This window comes from Notamacropus eugenii, chromosome X (genome assembly GCF_028372415.1).
Source record: "Notamacropus eugenii isolate mMacEug1 chromosome X, mMacEug1.pri_v2, whole genome shotgun sequence".
Taxonomy (NCBI): domain Eukaryota; kingdom Metazoa; phylum Chordata; class Mammalia; order Diprotodontia; family Macropodidae; genus Notamacropus; species Notamacropus eugenii.
In genome coordinates this window covers 70,100,237-70,122,587 of record NC_092879.1, presented here as the reverse complement: position 1 = coordinate 70,122,587, position 22,351 = coordinate 70,100,237, and the positions used below count along the sequence as shown (strand labels likewise).

Genomic DNA, 22,351 nt, shown 5'->3' with positions numbered 1-22,351 from the left:
CTTCAACAAGCATTTACTGAGCACCTACTATGTGTGAGGCACTGTGATAAGTGCTAAGGATAAAAAGACAAAAATGAAACAATCCCCATCCTTGCTTTCTAAATATCTGAGGAGAAACACTATCTGTATACAAGCATATGCAAAAGAAACACAAGAATTTTCTAGAGAAGGGAGGGGTGCAGAAAGGTTTCTGGTACAAGGTGGCATCTGAGCTGATATTTGAAGGAAAGCAATGATTCTAAGAGGTGGAAGTGAGGAGGGAATGCATTTCAGGCTTGGGGGAAGGCAGTGAAAATGGCATTGAGACAGGAGATAGAATGTTATGTTCAAGGAATAGCAAGTCTGGCTGAACTGAAGTGTGAGGGAAGGGAAGTAATATATAATATAACAGGTTTGAAAAGGGAAGTTGAGCCAAACTTTGAAAGAAAGACTTTTAAAGCCAAACAGAGGAGTTTATAATTGATTCTAAAGGCAACAGGAGGCTACTAGAATTTACTGGTGGTGATGGAGGAGAGCAGGGAAGAGAGAAGAGAAAGGGAGACATAAGGAGAGACAGAATGATTATGATCTAATAAAGGAATTTCAGAATTCTTTACTGTTAATGAAGCTCAAGGAGGCTTTGGGAATTATCAGCATGGTTCTAAATACTATTCCAAAGCCATCTCCAGCATGTCTACTATAAAACCAGAGATGCTACAGGAATGAATTAGCTCTGTCTTTCCCAGCTGCTGTCCCTTCTCTGACCCCATTCCAGGACCACTGATACCCTAGCAGAGGGATCCTGATGCTATGGTGTGAACTAGATCTTCACCTAAAGTAGTCTATACACTTATAAAGCCTTATAAGTTTCACAGCCCATACCCTTGGGGCAACTAAAGATCACCCAGGTTGCCCCAAGGCAAAATTCTAGAGCAGAGGTGGGAAAGCTTGGCCTTGAGGCCATGTATGGCCCTCTAGGTCCTCAAGTGTAGCCCTGAGGACCTAGAAGGCCACATGTAACCTTGAGGCTGCAGGTTCCCAACCCTTGCCCTAGAACTATCCTAGAGACACATGTAGCGTGGAAGCAATATTGGTGCTTAAATATAAGGATGCTGAAGTGCTTTTGAAATGTCCTGGGATCTATACTCTAGAGAAATTACAATGGGTCACTAATAGGAGATGAAAAGTGTCTATGTGGGTAGTTTGCTCAGTCTATAATAGGTAGGGATGCTACACTACCTTCACCAAGTAAAGACTATCCAGTATCCATTTAGCTTTACTTTCCCGTCTATCACAATGGAGACAGTTATGTGGGATTACCAGAAAAGTCCATTCAGGAGAAGGAATGGAGGTCTCAATCCCAGATCTCATGAAACAGCTCTTTTGGCTAAGTCTCCCCTAATCAGAACCAAGAACACAGATTCTGAGCTCTCTTGCTAGAATTTCTATATATCTTCAATGGAACCTGCAATATGCAGGGGTCCACTACAAAAAAAATCATTGAACTAACACCCATGTGACATATTTATAATATTTTCCAATCTGTCAGCAAAACAACTCTTTCTCTTTATTACTACATTAAGGGCAAAACCACCACTGCGACTGTATATTTTTCTCTTCTATAAGACAATTCTGGTGGTTCACCTTACATCAAGCTTTGCTACAAGTAACTGCTTACTTTTATACTTGCATAAACTTAGGGTCATGGCTAAGAGATCAAAATGTTTATATAAAACACTTTGGAATGGCAAAGAAGCCTAAACAATTAACTTTGCCAGGCTCTTAGCTTATCTACTAACCCAATCTATTCTCTACCCTTTTAGCTACAGGATTTTAAATAAATGCCAATATCCTTAATCACTCACATCTATGCGGTTTTTTTTTTTCAGTGAAAATGTGAAATAAGGCCAGGTGCATTTGCAGAACAGTTGCTGTTTAGCCACTCAGTTGTACTGGACTCTGTGACTCCATGGACCTTACTGACCAAGGGCTTTTCTTGGAGAGGATACTGGAGTGGCCTGCTATTTCCATCTCCAATGGATTAAGGCAAATAGAGGTTACGTGTCACATACACACACATAGCTAGTAAGTGTCTGAGACCAGATGTGAACTCAGGTCTTCTTGACTCCAGATCAGCGCTCTCTCCACTGAACCATCAATTCTCTGTCAGGAGATGGGTAACATATTTCATCACAGGTCCTCTGGAGACACGACTGGTTATTGCATTTATCAGAGATCGTGAGTCTTTCAAAGTTATTTTTCTTTACAATGTTTTTGTCCTTGTATAAAATGTTCTCCTGCTTTTGTTTACTCTGTACCTCGGTTTTTCTGAAATTTTCTCTTTCACAATTTCTTATGGCATAATAATCTTCCATTATATTTCTATAGCACAATTTGTTCTTTATTTCCAAATTGTTTAAGCAATTATGGCACTCTCTTAGACTCTAGCTCTTCCCCCCCCCCCCCCCCCCCCCCCCGCCCCCGTTAATCTCCCATTTAGGGAGATTTGTTTTATCTGTGACTATTCCCTTCTTGGTATTAGCAGTCCTTTTTAAAGACATTTACGTTCTGAAGGGTCACCTGTTTCTTTCAATGTTAGTACTATATCATAATGGCTATTGTCCTTCGTTCTCGAACAGGACCAAAATGACATCACCATAATAAAATGAAGTTTCAATGCATATGACTGTGGCTAATTAGACCAATACGGGCTCGGAATGCTCTACCACAGGTTGGGCATGGATAGTCCATGTGAACATTTGGAGTGGTTACTCCAAATTTGCGGGTCCTACGTTTCCTTTGTGCTGTTTCAATTCTGCTTTGCTCAAAGAGCACAGCACCCTTTCTGATGGGGGCACGCCATGATGAGCGGTCCTGTGCCAGTGTCTCCCATGTTACGCAGTCAAATCCAAAGTTCTTGAGAGAGAATTTGTCCTTGTATCACTTCTTCTGACCACCATGTGATTGCCTGCCCCATGTGAGTTCTCCATAAAACAGTCTTTTTGGCAAGCATACATTTAGCATTCGAACAACATGGCAAGCCCATTGGCATTGCACTCTCTGGAGTACAGTTTGAATGCTTGGCAGTTTAGTTTGAGCAAGAACCTTGGTGTCTGGTACCTTATCCTGCCAGGTGATCTTCAGACTCTTCCTAAGACAGTTCAAATGGAAGTGATTCAGTTTCCTGGCATGGCAGTGGTAGACTGTCCATGCTTCACAGGCATACAACAATGAGGTCAGCACAACGGCTCTGTAGACCTTCAGTTTGGTAGTCAGTCTAATACCTCTTCTCTCCCAGACTTTTCTTTGGAGCCTCCTAAACACTGAGCTAGCTCTGGCAATGTGTGCATCAACCTCACTGTCAATGTGTACATCCTTGGAAAGTACACTACCAAGGTAAGTGAATATATCCACAGCATTCAAAACCGTCAACAAAGCATTTATTAAGCACCTATTACATGCCAGGCACCATGCTAAGTTTTCCTTTTTGGATTTCCTAGTGACCAGCAGATTCTATTTTTACTTTGTCCTCTTACTTTAATAGATCTAAGCAATTTTCTTTCATGATTTCTTGAAATCTGATGTGCAGGCTCTTTTTTTTTTCTTTTTTGGTCATGATTTTCAGGTAGTCCAATGATTAAAAATTCTCTTTCCTTGATCTGTTTTGCATTTCAGTTATTTTTCATATAATACCTTAAAATTTCTTCTATTTTTACTGCCTTTCAATTTTATTTTACTGTTCTAATCTTCATGCAATCTGTTGCTTAGGCAAGGTTTTGTTCCTCTTGTGCTAGGCAGTTAATTCTCCTTCCAAGTCTTTCCTTCATAGTCCTCATTTCTTTTCTAGTTCTTTCCTCTAGCATTCTGATTTCATTTATAAAACCATTTTAAATTCTTTAAAAAACACCTCTTGCTTCATTTCTCCTAGAAGTATAGTTGAATTTGTTGTCAAACTGTGTTTTTTCAGTCTTTGTTTACAGATGTTTTGCAGTCATTCTCTTCTTTTGGGTTATGTCTTAGGAGTCCTTGTTGCTATAGCAGCTGTTTATGGAGGGAAGCATTTTTTTGGTTACTCATTTTTTCCCCAGTCTTACTTCTCAAATTTGGATCTTGTGTTGGGGCTAGACTCTGCACACTTCTGGAAGGAACACCTGGGCCTTACTTGGTCCATGTTACCTTCTCTTGGGTCCTACAGCTATATTCTCTGGGTACTGAGTACTATGTTTTTCATAGACATTGGAATAAGCTCAGACTAGTGGCTTGCAAGCTTTCAGTACACCCAAAGTAGTCTGACTGAAAGGCAAAATTTGAACACTGCTCCCACATCTGAACTCTACAGGTTCTTGATCTTGGTTTGGGTATAGGTAACACAGCTGTTGTCTTGTCCCTGGTTGGAGCTCCAACAGGCTGCACATACTGATTCCAGCCTCTGTCAGCTAACTGGAAGCCTCTGCAGAGCAGAGCAAAAGCAAAAGAACCACAGATTTCCCTTTGGACTAAGCTCCTTACACTGGGTACTCAGTTGCAGGCTTCAGATAGAGCTGGGGACTGGATCAGAGTCACACAGCTGCTGCTCACTTCTGCTGCTACTCTTTGCCCAGTACACAGCCTCAGGGTCATGACAGCTGCTTATCCTGGTCACCATTTTTAGATGAAGGTCACTACCTCAGTAAAACACCTGTGACCCAGGTATAAGGTACAAGTGAGAGTATGGCCAGTTGACAGCTATTTCTACTTCCTGCTCAGTTTCAGACTAAGGTTTTCTTACCTTAATGCATAGCTACAGTCTTCAGTTCTATTCCTGGGCATGGGGTCTGGGAGCACAGGGATAAAACTACTCTGCTAGAAATCCAGTCTCCAATCTCCACAGATCTCTGTTTGTCTCCCTATGTCTAAGCCAGAAAAACGACTTATAATTTTTCCATGCATTTTCTGATTAGTAGTGGGTCTTTGTTGGAGTGGGATGGGGGTAGAGGGGAGGGGAAGAAGGTAGACAAGCTGGTTTATACTCCCTCCTGTTCTGCCATCTTGGCTAGTCTCCCAGGCTTTTTAAAAAAAATTACAATTTTCAAGGAGTCTGATAATTTTTTTTAATTAATTTTTTATGCCCAAAGGGCTATAAAAGTGTGCATAACCGTTGACCCAGCAATACCACTTCTAGGGCTGTATCCCAAGGAGATCATAAAAATGGGAAAAGGACCCAGATCCACATATACAAAAATATTTATAGCAGCTCTTTTTGTGGTGGCCAAAAACTGGAAATTGAGGGGATGCCTATCAACTGGGGAATGGCTAAACAAGGTGTGGTATATGAAATCAATGGAATATTATTGTGCTATAAAGAAATGATGAACATGCAGACTTCAGAAAAATCTGGAGAGACTTATATGAACTGATGCTGAATGAAGTAAGCAGAGTCAGGAGAACATTATACACAATAACAGGCACAGTGTCCAAGGACTTTTTTGATAGACTTAGTCCTTCACAGCAATGCAAGAACCTAAAACATCCCCAAAGGACTCATGATGCAAAATGCCATCCACATCCAGAGAAAGAACTATGGAGTTGGAACGCAGAATGAAGCAGACTATTTTCTCCTGTTATGTTTTGTTCATTCACTTCAATAAGATTTTGAGTTCTAAATTTTCTCATCTCTCCTGTCCCTCTACAACGGCATGTAATTTGATATAGGCTCCAGATATACATTCATATTGAACCTATTTTCACACTAGTCATGTTGTAAAGAAGAATTAGAACCGATGGGAAAAACCAAGAGGAAGAAGAAACAAACACAAAAAAAAGAGAGAGCAAATAATATACTTCAATCTGCATTCAGACTGCATAGTTCTTTTTCTGGATGTGGACAGCATTTTCCATCATGAGTCCTTTGGAGTTGTCTTGGATTCTTGCATTGCTAAGGGGAGATAAGTCTATCAAAGGAGTCTAATAATTCTTAAATTATATCTCCTTGATTTGTTTTCTAGGTTAGTCATTTTTGATATCAGATTATATTCGATTCCATTTTTCAACCTTTGGATATTGTTCTATTATTTCTTGCTGTCTCATAGAATCATTGATTTCTATTTCGTCTATTTTAGTTTTCAAGGATTCCACTACTTGAGGAAGGTTTACCACTTTCTCTTCTATTAATTCTCTTTCCAATTCTTCTATAGGTTTTATTTTTTATCTTTTGCTTCATTTCTTCTAAATATTCATGTAGTGCTTCTGGAAAATCCATTTTTTCCTTTGAGTTTCCGCTTTCAGTTACAGAAAAGTTTTCTCCTTTCTGAGAGATACTTGGATAAGCAATAATTTTTTTATACATGTTAATGTCTTCTTTGGTTTATTCATCTTTCTAATCTTGGTTCTTAAACTAAGGCTTTGTGCCAGGGACAAGGTCTATTTCCTGCTATGCTTTTGGGTAGGATGATCTGACCTCCACTGACTTCCAATTTCTGAGGTCAGCCCCCACCTAGCTCTTTCAGGTTCAGAGCATTAGACACTGAGGGTCCCCTCTGGATCTCAGATCTGAGTGCTAGGGGCCACTAGAGCTCCTGGGCATGTGGGCTGTCCTGAGAATTGCCATCTCACTTTGATCTCTGCCATTCCCCAGGGTTATCAAAGTCTCCACCCTAGAGTTTTCTTGGGGGACCTTCCATTCTTGCTGCTTCCAGACATAGAGCCCTGTAAGCTACACTTGTATCTGGCCTAGTTGCATGTGGGAAATTATAGGCTTGTTTGCATGTGCTGGCACTAGCTTTCCTGGGCTGCTGGCTGACTTTCTGTGGAGTTCTTGGTGAAGAATTATCTTACTGCAGCTTTTCATTAAATTTTCTGTTCATTATTCAATGAATTTCAGGTTTTTGCTAGAGTAGGTATGTGAGAAGTAGCAGTTTGCCTCTATTTGGGCAGCCATATTGACCAAAAGTCTGACAATGAACTTTACATAAACAAAAAAAGGAGTCAAGCCATAACCTCGAACCCACATATCACTCAGCCAGGACATGCCTCAACAAGGGAGTTTAAAGAAAGGCTCTGTATACCTCAAAACATTTATAGCAACACTTTTTGTAGTAGCAAGGAATTGGAAACAAATGAGATGCCCATCAACTGGGGAATGGCTGACAAAATTGTGACAAATGAATCTTATAGAATTATCACTGTGGTTTAAAAAATTCGGAGAAGCATAGGAAGATTTACATGAACTAATGTAAAGTGAAGTAAGCAGATCCAGGAACACAACATACAGAATGACAACAATGTCCATGAAAAGAAGGAACAAAGCTTCAAATCAAATGCTATGAAATAATGACCAAATGTGTCCCCAAAGAAGAAATAAAAAGTGTATCTCCCTTCATTCTTTGCAGAGGTAGGAGACTATGAGTGTGGAATGCACTGTTCGATTCAGTTGATAAATGGATTAGTTTTGTTGAATTGCTATCCTCCCTTTTTATTCTTTTTACAAAGGATGATATTTTACTGGGTAGGGGAAAGGGGGATATATTCAGAAATGTGGGTGATATACCAAAAAAAAAAAATCAATGAAAATTTAATTTTTTTCTTAAAAAAGAGGCTACTGTTATCCTGAAGAACTAGTATATGGAAAGGAGCAAGTCAGAATTTCCCCACTGCTCTGGCTGCTCCTCTCATTCACAGCCCGCTGTTAGGACCACTCCTGACAAGATGTCACACATACATCCTTGATTTTCCCTTCCCTGTAATTTCCCATCACTAAGTCCCTACTACCTTCCATTTGCTTTGAGCAGAGGCAATCCATAACATCTGAAAGCCAAGCAAGTGCAGTCCGAATGACCACCCTTCCTCTCTTTCTCTTCTTTTTTTCTTTACCATCACTGGCCAAATGTATTTTTCCCAACAGGTCTTTATTTCCTCCCACTACATTGATGTTCAGCAGTGACTATGAGATTTTCTCTAGTATGCAAGGGCAGATTTGGAAATTTACAAATTTGCAATGCAATGAAAAAGGTTGGCAAAGACTAAGCTAGAACCACCCTGGTTCCAAAACCATATAGTATTTTTTCAGAATATAGCTTTCAAGGTGAAGACTCCCAATTAAGCTCTCAAAACTGCTACAAACTTTACTGTTTTGTAGGGTTGGCATGTTCTAAGTCAGAGGTTTTTAAGCTTTTTTGTGTCATGGAGCCTTTCAGCAGTATGGTAAAACCTATGGACTCCTCAGGATAATGTTTTTAAATGCATTAAATATGTAGGATCACAAAGGAAACAAATTATATAAAAATGCAGATATTAAAATATTTAAAAGCAAGTTCATGGACCTCGGGTTAAGAACATCTATTCTAGATTATCCTAAGCTTTTTGCTCTCTATCCCGTACAAACATCAAACTGCCTTCCTATATTCCTTCCATGTAAAAGTTTCAGGTTCCATACTGTTTTATATAAATCCAGTCATTGATACTTGAGTAGCAAATATATTGGGTAGCATGCATATTTGACTCACAGTGAACCTAATGACAAAAGAAAAGTAAAGGTATAGTTTATAATCTCTAATCATTCATAGTCATCTCTAAGCTCTTATGTTCTACTTACTGTTTCCAAGCTTCTTAAATACAAGCGATAATTGGTGATGTAAACTCGTCCTTTAATGGGGCCATTGAATGGACATATATAAATTACTTCTTTGTCTATTGAAATAAAAAAAAAAAGTATCCAAGTAAGAACTAGAGAGGTTTAAAGTAAGCACTGGCAATGTTTTCACATGATCATGCCAAGGAAGTAGAAAACATGAGAGTAAATCGTTATGTGACACATCTAGGGTAGAAGGAATGTCTCAGCGAGCTTTCCCACAGTGATCATGACACCTGAGGCAAGGACAGAGCTAAGAATTTGGGCTTGCTGAGCTCTGGTTTAAGACACACAAATATTACAATGGTGGTTTTTGATAACTGATGGATCCCTAGGGAAAGGAAGTCTGCCAAATGTTCCTAATCTAACCCCCCCTTGAAGACTTTAGAGAAAGGGTCAGCTAAGGTTAAGCTCAAATATTTAAGTACTAAAAAGACATAACAGGATAGTGACTGAGTCTGCAGTAGGATGAAGCATAAGGAAAAACTAGATTAGAAGGCTGAATGTATTTATGGAATAACTTGAATTACTTAACTTTTTCATTTTTTATAATTGATATCCCTTTTCTGCTCAAGTACAGAAGCAACAATAACTAGTATGTCTATTTCACAGTAACTTAAATGACAACCTTGAAGTGTTACCAAGATTGAGGTCCTGCCTTCTTATAAACTGTGAGGACAATTCTGTATTCTTTCACTTAGGACAATGACAATGAGTTGGATATAGATTTTTGTGGTGTTTTTCCCCCAGTAGGAGAGTCAAACACTTTTCACCTGGTTCCCTTTAGGTCAAAAGGACAACTTCGCAAACATGAGATTCTGTATGTATGGACCATGGCCATGGACTAACACTTATCCACTGTGCCAAGTTAAAGGGCCCAATATTGTAACCTTGACCTCATTAGTCCCATGTATGGTAAGCAATTTAGCATTCCTCTCCACAACTTTCCCTCTTGAAACAATGCTTAACAAGCTTTGTTTTCAGTACTGAGTGGTATTAGTTAGGTTTCAAAGGTAATAATAATGTATCCTAAAGAGCAAGTACACAATTCCTACACTGTCTGTAAATTACAAAATGTTTTTCTGCAATAACATTTCCATGTGTACTATTCCTTGAGATTACCTAGATCAGGGGTGGGGAACCTGCAGCCTTAAGGCCACATGTAGCCTTCTAGGTCCTAAAGTACAGCCTTTTGACTGAATCCAAATCAAAAAGCTGCACTTTAGGACCTAGAAGGCCATATGTGGCTCCCCACCCCTGACACTATCAAATACATATTGATTTGACTTGTTGACGTAACATGCTTTGCAATATGACATGATAAATTGTTTAGAATTTATGCCTTGGTATCCTTGGTCCCCCTCCAAAAAGGCTCTTCTCTTAAGTGGGTAACTTAACACTTTTAGTCTTGATAAAAATTAGAAACATAGTACTGATGGGGTATCAGCTCTGGGAACCCCCTTGAACTCTCCTTGAATCTTCCCACTTAATCTGGCTTTTCATGCCCAAATCTGTTACCATTAACCTAGCCTAGGCCTCCATTGTCTATTACCTCCCAATTGTCTCCAGCTGTTTACCACCCTTGATCACATCAAAATCTCACTTTCTTGGTTCCGATCTTTAGTCACCCCAGTCCCATCAAGGTCCTCCTTAGACCCCCTCCTTCCAGACTACTAGACCACCCCCAGATCCCTCCCACAGTCTTTCTGTATATAAGATCCTTCTTGTCTTCACAAAGGTGCTCAGATTCAATCTAGTTCAGACTCAGTCTAGCTGAGATTCAATCTGGCCCGCTTGTCAATATGTGTCACAAATGCTTAGGCTCCTTAAGAGTCTACCCAATATGGCAAATCTTTAATAAACTTTATTTTTACTTTGGCTAAATGAAGGCCTGAGTCGAATTCATTTGGAAAGGACCCAGGGTGTTGGTATTTTGGGGTCCCAAGCACCCCAAACCTCAACATATGGTTCCCTGACCTCAACAATACTACTTCTAGGTTGAAAAAGTTACCAGAGCAGCCTAGCACATGTGATATAAAAAAGTCCCTTGGAGCAGAATAAGGCTTTTCTGATCAGACAGGTGAGGTAGGTGGGGATAGGGGTGGGGTAGGGGCAGGGATAGTGGACAGTAAATAATGTTAAAAAACAAAAGCAGTATTTATTTTTTAAAATAAAGAAAAAGTACCCTAGCAAACGAGTTACCAGTAGGGAAAAATGCCTCCTACAGCTTTCCACAATTAGTAAGTACACAGGATGTCATAGGAGTGAGTATGAAACTGATACAGGAATATTATAAGAACTGAAACCTTACGGTATCAGTACTTGGCTCAGATAAAGCTCACGGATATTCCTGTAGTCTCATATTTGAATGACCATTACAAAGAAGGTAGCATCCCTTTAAGGCTGAAATATCATGAAAAAAAAATAAACTAATGATAACCAACATCTTATCTGGAAAATTACTTCCCACCAGGATAGTTTCCAAATATAATTTGTTAATATATAAACCTACCAGGTTTTTAGAAAGCTACCTTTTAGGTACTGGACGTTCTAATTTTAGGTTTAATAAGAGACCATGGCTAAGTATATTAGATTTTTATTTTAATAATTTGCACATCAGTATTTACAGTAGGTATATTTACTATTCTAAATAAAGAAAAATTTACGTTTTAAAATCCAGAGGTTGAATAACTTATTATGTTGAACTTACCATATAAGTAGTTAGTTTTTAGCTCAGAAAGGGAAATTTCTAGAGATAAATACCAAATTTCCTAAACAGTCCTGTCTTTGGCATGGAAAAATAGCAATTATAATCAAATTAACACAAAGTTCTTGAAATAGATATAACATCAAAGATCCAATGAAAGAAATAGTTTTCTCCTAACAGCCTGGAATAAAAATGCCCTATTTGTCTAAATTTAGTCTTTAGAAGATAAGACCTATGTGATCAGAGCCATCTGATATTTCTGGATAATTCATCAATTTCTAACAATCCTTACCTGTAATTCTGGTTTCTCCTGGAAGTCGAGGAATTTCTTCACAGAGGTCTCGGGTAAATCCATCTCTTGAACTCTGAAATAAAACAGGAGCATCAGAAAGAACTATAATGCTCTGTACAGATTCTTTAGATCTCAGAAACACAAACTGAGTTTTAAAAAAGAAAAAACTGAAGAAAAATGAACATTAATAATGGTGTAAAATTAGTGAATCACATTCAAATAACAACATAAGAAATGATTAGTATCAATATTCACTTGCTATGCAATTGATGGTTTGTTTTTAAAATGATGGAATACTTTTTAAAAAATGGCTTTGCCAGTCAAATGATTCCAATTTTTTATATAAATTATTCAAATTAAAGACACAGTGGCTTTGCACAGCCAACAAAAACTGATTTCCAGCTCTGACACAAGAGTTAAAAGCCAAACATTAAAAATACTGTTAAAATTTTCTAGTTTTCCCATTATTCCCAGAAAGACGTTAGCATAAGCATAACACACAAGTCTGTTCTGGCAAGTTTCCTGCATACAATATGTAACATTCATTAGAGTAACCTTAGAGTTTATGATCAAGGGAAAGTTTCGTTTCAGTGTGGTCTCAACTCACTGGCATGACAAATCGGCCTTCTCTCAGCTCCAGCTCATCATATATATTAAGTTTCAGAGTTTGCTAAAATGATTTTTCCCAAAGGTAATTGAGTAAGAAGCCAAGCTAGCTTGTCTAGTAACCTCTAGCTCTCACTTAAGGTCTGGCACACACATAATATGGATGCAAGGGGGGACCTGAGGGTTTAGCCGTAATCCTCACCTAGTTTCCCTAGTGACTTAGAACCCACCTAATAAACCATCAAGCTTTGGGGGGGGTCTTTGGGGCTTCTCATGTACGGCTTTCATTCTTTCTCTCTCCGGTTTTGTCATTTTCCAATTTGCATTTAATTCATGTGTAAATGCCATAAATACCTTAGTGTGAATTTCAGAGAAGTGTTCAGCCCACCCCCTCCAGAGAGGGGCTTCAGTGGGAGAATGCCAGAGGCTCCTCTGACCACCTGTTTCCTTTCAAATTAGATGCAAGTTTACAGGCCAGCCTTAGAAAAATTTAAATTGCATTTGTTTGCAGCAAGTTTGTAATGCACATTTTAATGAGGAGAATATTACACATTGCTTCAAGCCAGGAATGTCTAACCTCCCCTCCCCCCCCCCCCCCATACACACAAAAGAAAACTAAGTCATGAATCATGAAACTGAGGAGAAAATGACACTGGCGGTTAATACTTCATTTCACTAAGAAGCAGACAGAGAAACATAACTGTTCTGTGGACCTTTTGGAAACCAAATTACTGGGCAGGTGGGAGAAAGTATTAATGATCACCAATAAAAGCATCTGGATAACAGAAACTAGTATCTGAATGAAACAGGATATATGGGGTGTCCCAAAAGTCTTAGTGCAGTTTTAAGCTATTAAAACTTTAAACTGCAATAAGATTTTGGGACACCAAATATCTTGGCACGGTGGTATTAATCTCAAATACAAATACGGGCCCTCAATCCGCATTCCAAGGATCTCTGATGGCTGCATATTGACTTAGTTTGAAAATGTAATGTTACCTATGTTTTATTATATTTGTATTGATTTGTTAAATAACTCACAATTATAATTTAATTTGGTTCAGGCAGCACTAAGGAGTATCTGACACCTCCATTTTAGGATATTAAAGTAACCCTATTATAGTTTGTTTCCCTGGGTTACCATGTGAATTTAGCACTGATCCAATATGATGTTTTTTAAAGATTTTGAGTCCGAAGAGTTGGGTTCTAGCCCTAGCTCTGTTCTAACAAGAATAACAAAGAGCTTCAAGGTTTGCAAAGTGATGTTACTATCCTTATTTTACAGATGAGGAAGCTGAGGCAGGCAGAGGTTAAATGACTTGCCCAGGGTCATACAGCTAGTAAGTTTGTTGTTCAGTCATTGTAGTCCTGTCTGACCTTTCGTGACCCCTTTTGGGGTTTTCTTGGTAAAGATTCTGGAGTGGTTTGCCATTTCCTTCTCCAGCTCATTTGACAGATGGAGAAACTAAGGCAAACACAATGAAGTGACTTTTCCAGGGTCACACAGCTGGTAAGTGTCTGAAGCCAGATTTGAACTCAGGAAGATGAGTCTTCTTGACTTCAGGCCTGGCACTTTATACACTGTACCACCTAGAGGCCCCAGCTAGTAAGTACCTGAGGTCAAATCTGAACTCAGGTCCTCTTGGCTCAAGGTTCAGTACTCTATTATCTTTGGCAAATCACTAAACCTTTTCTAAGCCTCAGTTTCTTCATCTGAAAAATGGGGGCTGAAGTGCCTATTCCACTTACCTCACAGGGTTTTTATGAGTATCTAAGCAGTTAATGAAAAGTGCTTTGAAAAGTACAGAGGGCTTCATAAATATAAAATGTTTTGTATAAAAGCAAATAGGGAAGAATCTGATTTCAATCACCATTTTAGGGAGCTCCCTCCATCAATCCAGTTATCTCTGACTTCGATAAATCCTGGAGAGCTGCCTGAGGCACAGAGAGTTTCAGAGACTTGTCCAGGGTCAAACAGTTAATATATGTCAGAGACCTGTTTTAAACCAGAGTCTTTCTGACTTCAACCCCATTCTATCCACCATACCAGACCATCTCATTTCAAAGTAATAACAGAAGAAACATACAAGTTACTGACTAATGAACACAATATAAAAAACAAGCAGAGAAGCTATACTTACCCTCCTTATCGAATCATTCTCCAAGGAGCGAGAGTTATATTTAGGTGTGGGTGCTGAAGCCATCCTGGAAGATTTGACAAGAAAGATAACATTTAAACATCATGTGAATTTTCGAATCAAACCAAAGTATAAATAATTAGAATTAGAATATTATATATTTTCCAATTCAATGCAACAAATACTTGTTAAGCTCTCATAGAATATAGAGATAGCATTATTGAGGGGAGTGGGGGGGGAGAGAAAGAAAAGAGATCATGTTTAAATGAGGTCTCTGTCCTCATGGAGCTTATAGACTAGTAGAAAATGACACATATTTAAGTAAACACAGCCCAAAACAATACATGAGTTCACCACATAGAATCAAGAGGATCTGAGTTCAAATCTCAGCTCTACTGCTCAGTATCTCTGACTACTATCATAGGCTACTTAACTTTTGGTCCTCAGTTTCCTTATATATAGGTTTATATATGCATATAAGTTTGACTTTTTCTTCTTGCTCTCAATCTATGATCTTGAGATGAGTATGTTGTAAGCAAAGTACTTTGTACGGTGGGGTCTCATCCCTGACTAGAAGAATCAGAAGAGGATTCCAGAAAAGCTTAGCCTTTAAGTTGGACTTAAGGGATGGGCAAGAATTTAACAGGCTGAGTGCGGAGGATGTTCCAGGCACAGGGAACAAAGTGAGCAAAGGCATGGAGGTGGGGAAACACATAAAAGTGTAAAGGAGAGCAAGCAGTCCAGGTTGAATGGAGTATTGAGCACGTGGAAAGGAACAGTATGATAAAATACCAAAGATTTGGAAAGCCTTTGGAACTCCAGGCAAAACAATATGAACTTCATTCAGTAGGCATTAAGGATTCATTGAAGGGTTTTGAGCAAAATAGTGACCTGACCATATCTCTTCATATGGAACAGTAGCTTGGCAGCTCTAACAGAAAAGAGATTGAAGGGGGGGAGTAAATGGAAGAAAAACTTATTAGGAGGCTATTCCAAGAGTCCAACCAGGTGATAATTAAGGGTCTAGCACCTGATTAACAGCAATAGAAAAGAAGAGGGGGACAGATGCTGGACATATTAGAGAGGTGACTGACAGGATGAGGGAAGCTGAGGAAAGAGCAGAAAATGACACCAAAATTCTGAACACCAAAGATATAACTACATGATTATATGTACTTAAATATTGTAGCTAATAATTTTCCCTACTTTGTTACAGTGACCTCTTCCTAAGTGTTCTTTCCCTAAGAAACTGCATATATTGTTTAGCATGTTCCTAAAAAGTCCATGTTTTACTCACATTTATACACATGAAATTTAAATGGCAATTACTGCAAGATACTATCTGAAATACTTACATATTTGATAAACATTTTTATCAGGCCTCAAAAATCATATATCCTAATTTTTATAGACAAATGGCATAGTGAAATAACTATGGTATTAAGGAAGAAGAGTTTAAAAGAACTATATGCCATTAGCACATAAAAATATTGCTCCAAATCACTAATAAAAACAAATCAAAATAACTCCAAAGTTTTATCTCATAACCAGAAAATTAACATAGAAAAGAAAAGAAGGGAAGATTCAATGTTGGGTAATTGTAGAAAAACAGACACCCTAATACATCATTAGTGGAACTGTGAACTGGTCCAAAAATTCTGGAAAGCAATTTGGAATTATGCTAAGAAAGTGACTAAAATGACCATAGCTTTTGCCCCACAGATCCCATTGCTAGGTACATACACCAAGGAGGTCACTGATAAAATGAAAGGCCCCATATACACCAAAATACTAATAGCAGTATCTTTTGTAGTGCCAAAGAATGGAAATAAAAGTAAGTGTCCATCAATTGGGGAATGGTCAAACAAGAGATGGATGTATGGTACATGAATGCAATGGAAAATTAGTGAGCTATAAGAAATTATGACTATGATGGATACAGAGAAGTATCAGAAGACTGATATGAACCGAAACAAAGCCAAATGAGGAAAACTAGAAAAAGAACATACAGGACTACAATAATATAAATAATTGTAACTGGATGCCATGAAGTTATTATGACTAAGCTTGATCCCCAAGAAGAGAAAAGAATCAATCCTTCATTTTTTTGGCAGAGGTGGGGACTCTCGGTATGAAATGCTGCACATGTTTGACTTTTTCAATGTATTGGTTAGTTTTGCTGGACTGTTTTTCTTCTGTTATAAAGAATGGCTCTCTTGAAGTGGGGGAACAGATATATTGGGAAATGTAGGCGATATTAAAAACAAAATAAATCAATAAATTTTTCAAAGAATTTAACATGATATATTCTTCAAGTTAAAGGGTTTTAAAAGTAGAATGGGTTTGATTTAAATTAGTCTAAATTTGTCAGGAAAACATGATTTAATTAGTCCCTCCTTGAAAAAAATATATATTCTTTTATATAACGAATATATATTCCTCACAATTTAGTTAGTGCCAAAGGACTTATTTTTAGGAGGGATATAGTATGCATTTTAAAGCTGTGCTTTGTTTTTTATATCAATGTGACTTCTAAATAAAGTCTGCATTATAGAATAAGAAACAAGTTTCAATTGTATTGGTTCAGTCCTCATGAGAGGCGCAGCTCCATCTACCGTGTTTTCAAATGCAAGGAGAAAATGAAGACAGCTCAGCTGCAACGCAGCTATTTCTGCTGTCCCCAAAAGATCAGAAAAGAAGCTTCTTACATTTATTGATTGAACAAACAAAATATGAAAGTCTGATCAAGACCTGAACAAGAAACTGATTTTTTAAAAAATTTAGTCAGTAAATTAGCCAAAATTTAGGCTATAAATAAAAGCTTAAAATAGGTCATTACAAAGACTTGAAAGTACAGTATAATGAGGCTAGGCTACTTGGATATGCAAACAGACCTGCAGCTTGGAAACCTGACAAACCAAGTCATTAGAGGGGTCCCTGAGGTAGTGAAGAGGGTTAAAGGCTGGCAAGAAGACAGGGAGCAAAGAATCTCATGACATCATGGGAAGAGGAACTCTCTCTTGAATCTCCTAACCTCTAGCTGAAGATCTGACAACCCTCATGAATCTGGGGATTGTTTCTCAACCACCAAAATTTGTCCACAGCTAGGGAAGGTGGAATCCATATTGAAAGAGGAACAGGTGACAGAAAAGTGGAACATGTGTAAGACAGAAGATAAATGACCAGAGTAGTGGAGGCTGGGATGAGAAGAGGAGATAAAGAGAAATTGATTCTCCCCCCTCCTGGCTCCGCTTCCTTTCCTTCTTTCCTTTATTCCTTCCTTTTCTTTTCCTCTTTTCTCAGTAGAAAAACAGAAACAATAGGGTTTCTCTTTCTTCTTTTCTTAATTTCTTTTTTTTCACTTTTCTTCACTCTCCTTTTTCTTTTCTTTCTTTCCCTTCCTTCTATTCTTCCTCCTCTCAAAGAAAGAGGAAAAGTTAAACTTTCACACTCTCTGACTGAAAAAAGAGTTGTTCTTTTCTCTCTTTTTTTCTATCTGCTTTTCTCAGAGATATTTTTTCTGTTCTTTCTCTCTCTAACATCACTTTCCCTTTCTCTAAGAGAAACAGAGCAAGTTGCTCTTTTTAAAGACTCTTTTGCTTTTTCTTTTACTCTGCCTTCTTTGTTTTTGGAGAAAAACAGTTTCTCCCTCCCCTTCTCCCCCTTCCTTTCCTTTCCTCTTCCTCTCCCCTCTCATCCCCCCTCCTCCTCCCTCTTGTTTCTCTAAGAGAAAGAGAGAAAGAAAATGAAAGCTTCTCTTTCCTGTCCCTCTCTTTTCTCTAAAATGACAAAAAATTAGTCCACAGCTCAGGAAGGTAAAAACCATCTCCCTAGAGAAACAGGTCAACAGGAAAGTACTGAGTGCTAGTACACCGTGTAGAAAGGGAAAGGTAAATGATCAGAGCTAGAGGATGGGAAAAAAGGGAGGGGGAGGAGAGGAGGAGGTTTCTAGTAGCCAAATCCCTGACCTCTCTTCTTCAGAAGACTAAAGGAGTTGGGCAACCAATGGAAATGGCTTTGAACTTGCACAAGTTGGGCTAAGAGCTTTTTAAAACTTCATTATTTTTTTCTTCTTTCTTGTGTTCCAGAAGGGGAAACAATCAATAATCAACTTGGTGCCTCTTTATGGTGAATAGGGCCTCTACTAGAGAATGCTTGGCCCTTCTAAGTGTCTAACATTGCTTGGCAATATTTAATAACACAAGGGAAAAACAAAGACTCAAATTGATCAACGGGGGTAAGCTGGGTTGGTCTCCTGGGGCTGGCTCGAGGACTAAAGAGAAGGTCTTGATTGTAATGTATTAATAGTGTTATTGTGAAAAGAAGTTGGTTGGGACAACCGTATAAGTGGCATGCCTATATGAGCAAAGGGGGATTGTATTTCTCTTAAACACATACACTGAATTTTAATTTGCTAGGTTTTTCTTTTACCTTGAGAACTGTTTGTGGCCAAATATGAGGATACTTTCCCCCTTGCTTTTACACTTTTCCAGTGAAGTGGAAGTGGAATTCAAGAATGCCATGATTCCGAGAGTCTCTCTGAATAGCATGACATTTGAAAAATAATTAAAATCTTTCCAGGTGATTTCTGAAAGCTTTTTTCTTTTGTCTTAACTTTTAGGTAGTACATCAAAGAATTTCAGGTCATATCTGAGGTTATCTTTTCCTGAGCTTGGTGTTTCTATGTTTAAAAAAAAATGTCAATTAAATGAGAGTTCCATTCTATAATTTAAATGCCAGTTAACCCATAATTTACTGTATGAGCTTCTGCTGATTTGCAGTACTTAGGCTACATGATACCTTATGACACAGTATAAACAAGGCTTTCAGATTATTAGGCCACCTAAGATGGCAAGTAAATTTAAAACAAGCCTTAACGTTTTTCCCCTCAACAAAAGCAATTTCGGAAATTGGGGAAAAGGTTTTAATATTTCCATCAGTTTTGAAAACATTTTGTGATGTGTCACTACTCATTTATTTCTACTTTTTGTCTGGCTTTTAGCGCTTTAAAAAATAAAATACTATCAAAAACTAACAATGATCACTTGTTTCATCTTCTACACTTGTTCTCTGACCTAACCCAGTAGATTGTTTTTAAATGAAAAAGAATATTCTCTGGCTATGGAAAAGAATAGTGTACTGTCTCTCTTACTGTAAGATTATGCTTCCAACCTACAGATAACACCATTAAGGTTATGTTTTGTCAAAATGATGTCCATCCAACTGCAAAACTGTAAGGACTAAGTTTATAACTATAATAGAAAGCTTCAGGGCTAGTCTATTCTCTCTCCCCAAGAATAAATAGCTCATTGCTCCTGTACCCCCTCTAGCTACCTCATCATTTAACACATTGTACTCCTAAATCATCTAGACTGGTGATTTTAGATGCAATCATTTCAAAAGTTTTGTGAACTAGGATAAGCAAAAGTAATCCCAACATAGCCAATCTCACCTTTTCTAAAGCTGAAACAAGTCTTGCCAACCATCTTCTAAAGCATGCCCATTACCATGATGAAAAACAGGTAATATTAGGCTCATTCTGTGTATCTGTTCTTGTAGAGTTCCTAACAGAGGACTTCTTAGCATATTATCTTTTATTTGGCCCTAACTACCAAGAACTATGCCATAAGTTTCTTGGGGGTAACTTTAACAAGTATCTACTTGAAAACAATAACCATGTGTCCATAACAAATATGTATATAAAAACTAGGATGTAATTACATTTGTTTACTAAAAAATAAAATAAAATAAAAACCAAAACCTAGAGCTACGCCAGACCATAACACAGGACCAAGTATTTGGAGCTGAATGGGACCACAGAGATCATCTAACTAACCCTCTCATTTTATAAAAAGGAAAAGAAAGCCCAGAGAAGTTGTGACTCACCCAATGTCACACAGCTAGTGTGATATTGCTAGAATTTGAACCCTCTGACTCCTAATCGGGAGCTCTTTCTTTTGTGCCATGTACAAAAGTTGAAAAAACAAATAGACAGTGATGTACTATTTATTCAGCTGTGTGACCTTGGACAAAGCATTTAACTCTCTGGGCCTCAGCTTCCTCATCTGTAAAATTAAGGGGATGGATTGAGCAATTTCCAAGTTCCACCACAGTTCAAATATTCTTTGATTTTCAGCTCATCACTAGTAGGTTGGTCACATGACCAGTGGAACAGAGTCTGTGTAAACAGCTCTAACGTAAATTTTCTTACACTCAGAAACTCTAATTTCATTTCATATTGATCTTTATGGTTAATTTTAAAGATCCTAGTTCTATAAGACACATGACAACCTTCAGCCAAAAGCGATAAGATTCTGAGCCAGTAAGGAATGTGCTTTGGATTATATTTAGTCACAGAAATGCTTGTGACCAATGACAAAAGATGCTCAAGATACTTGACTAGGTTATATATGTACAGTATGGCTTTGGAACATCTTCCTATGTTTACCCTACTGATTTCTATCAAAGTACTTGCAAAAGGAAAATGTAAATTCTTTAAGAAAACACCCACTTCCAAATGCTGGTTCCTCCAGGAGCAAGACAAAGATGGTCAAATTCACTAGTGATAATTGAAACAATATCAAGAAGCCAATTGAAACAATATTTCACATCCTAGATCAAGATTAACTCTACATGGATACATGATTTAGTTATAAAAGGTGACATCATACAGTAATTAGAGGAGCAAGGACGAATTTATCTTTTTGATCCACAGATAGAGAGTTTATGACAGAGAGCATCATAGGAGATAAAATGAACAAATTTAATTATATAAAATTTTTTAAAACTTGTATAAACAAGACCAATGCTGTTAAATTAGAAGGGAAATGGGTAACTGGAAGAAAATCTTTGCAGCAAGTTTCTCTGATAAAGGTCTTATATCCAAGGTATTGTAACAGTTAAAATTAAGACAGACTGAGGCACAAAATTCTGAGCTGATCACTGTATTAGTAAAGAGCGATTTTACCAATAAGTAGGATGTCAGCTTCCTCAGCAAAGCTAAGACCTCTATGAGGGAGATGGCTCTCTTCGATAGAGAGTAATAGCCAGAGGAAGTCCTCACCTTCCTCAGCCCCATCCCCCAGCATAATCATGGGGTTTGGAAATTTCCAAATTTCCAAAATCTGGCCGGATGGCAGGGCTGAAAAGATGGTAAGTGGAATAGTCTAGCTGCCCCAAGTGAATCTAAGATTACAGATCCAAAAAGATTGGTGGAGTTAGCCCCTTGACAGAACAAAGAACAGGACTTCATAGGTGGGGCACAAGTTATGATTGGTTAAAAAAGCCATCATGAATGGCAAAACTAATAAAACTGGTTACAGAGCTGAGGCATGGGGGATAATATGATTGGCTGGGAACTGGGAATAAGGGGCTAGCAACAATCCTCTCTTTGCCTCCTGTGACTAAGAAATGTTCATTGTTTGAGTTCACCTACAAGGTTAGAAATAGTGGACCAGTTTTGTTTGGCTAATAAACCAGTAATCCTGGGAGGATTGTTTGGTGGTATAAAGATCCTAGAAGAGATTTCCTGGTGTTCACCTGCCTCCTTCAAAGTAAGAGATTTCCTTGACACAAGCGATGATCAGGATAACTGGCCATCTAAGCTTAACTCATTACAAGCCAGTTGAATGTCTGAATTAAAGTTCAGAGACAAAGACCCACAACTCGGAAAATTACAGAACAAAATCAATGAACTATAAATAGGATCAATTAAAAATCAATATCATTATTTCAGTATATAAGCAACTGATCCAAATTTGTAAGGATAAGAGTCATTCTGCTCTAGATAAATGGCCCAAGGATATGAACAGGGAGTTTTTAAAGGAAGAAATCCAAGCTATCAACAGACATAGGAAAAAATGCTCCAGATCAAAAGTAGTTAGAAAAAATACAAATTAAAGAAAGCAACCCACTTACATCCATCAGATTGGTGAAAATGACAAATGCTAGAGGGGCTGTAAGAAAACAGGCACACATATTCCCAGTTGGGGGAGCTGTGAATTGGTCCAGCCACTCTGGAAAAC

General features: G+C 38.1%; 1 protein-coding gene across 3 annotated transcripts in view; it reads right to left on the bottom strand.

The window, feature by feature from the left end:
• The window catches only part of MTM1 (myotubularin 1), a 99,921-nt gene that overhangs the window by 54,453 nt on the left and 23,117 nt on the right, over positions 1-22,351 (bottom strand). For all 3 annotated transcript variants that reach the window (XM_072626743.1, XM_072626742.1, XM_072626741.1), the window contains exons 2-4: positions 14,331-14,394; positions 11,584-11,656; positions 8,549-8,643 (exon numbers count right to left, since the gene is read on the bottom strand). In XM_072626743.1, the coding sequence (XP_072482844.1) occupies positions 8,549-8,643; positions 11,584-11,656; positions 14,331-14,393 (231 nt within the window). In that variant the 5' untranslated portion in view covers position 14,394. The remainder of the gene's footprint in view (positions 1-8,548; positions 8,644-11,583; positions 11,657-14,330; positions 14,395-22,351) is intronic.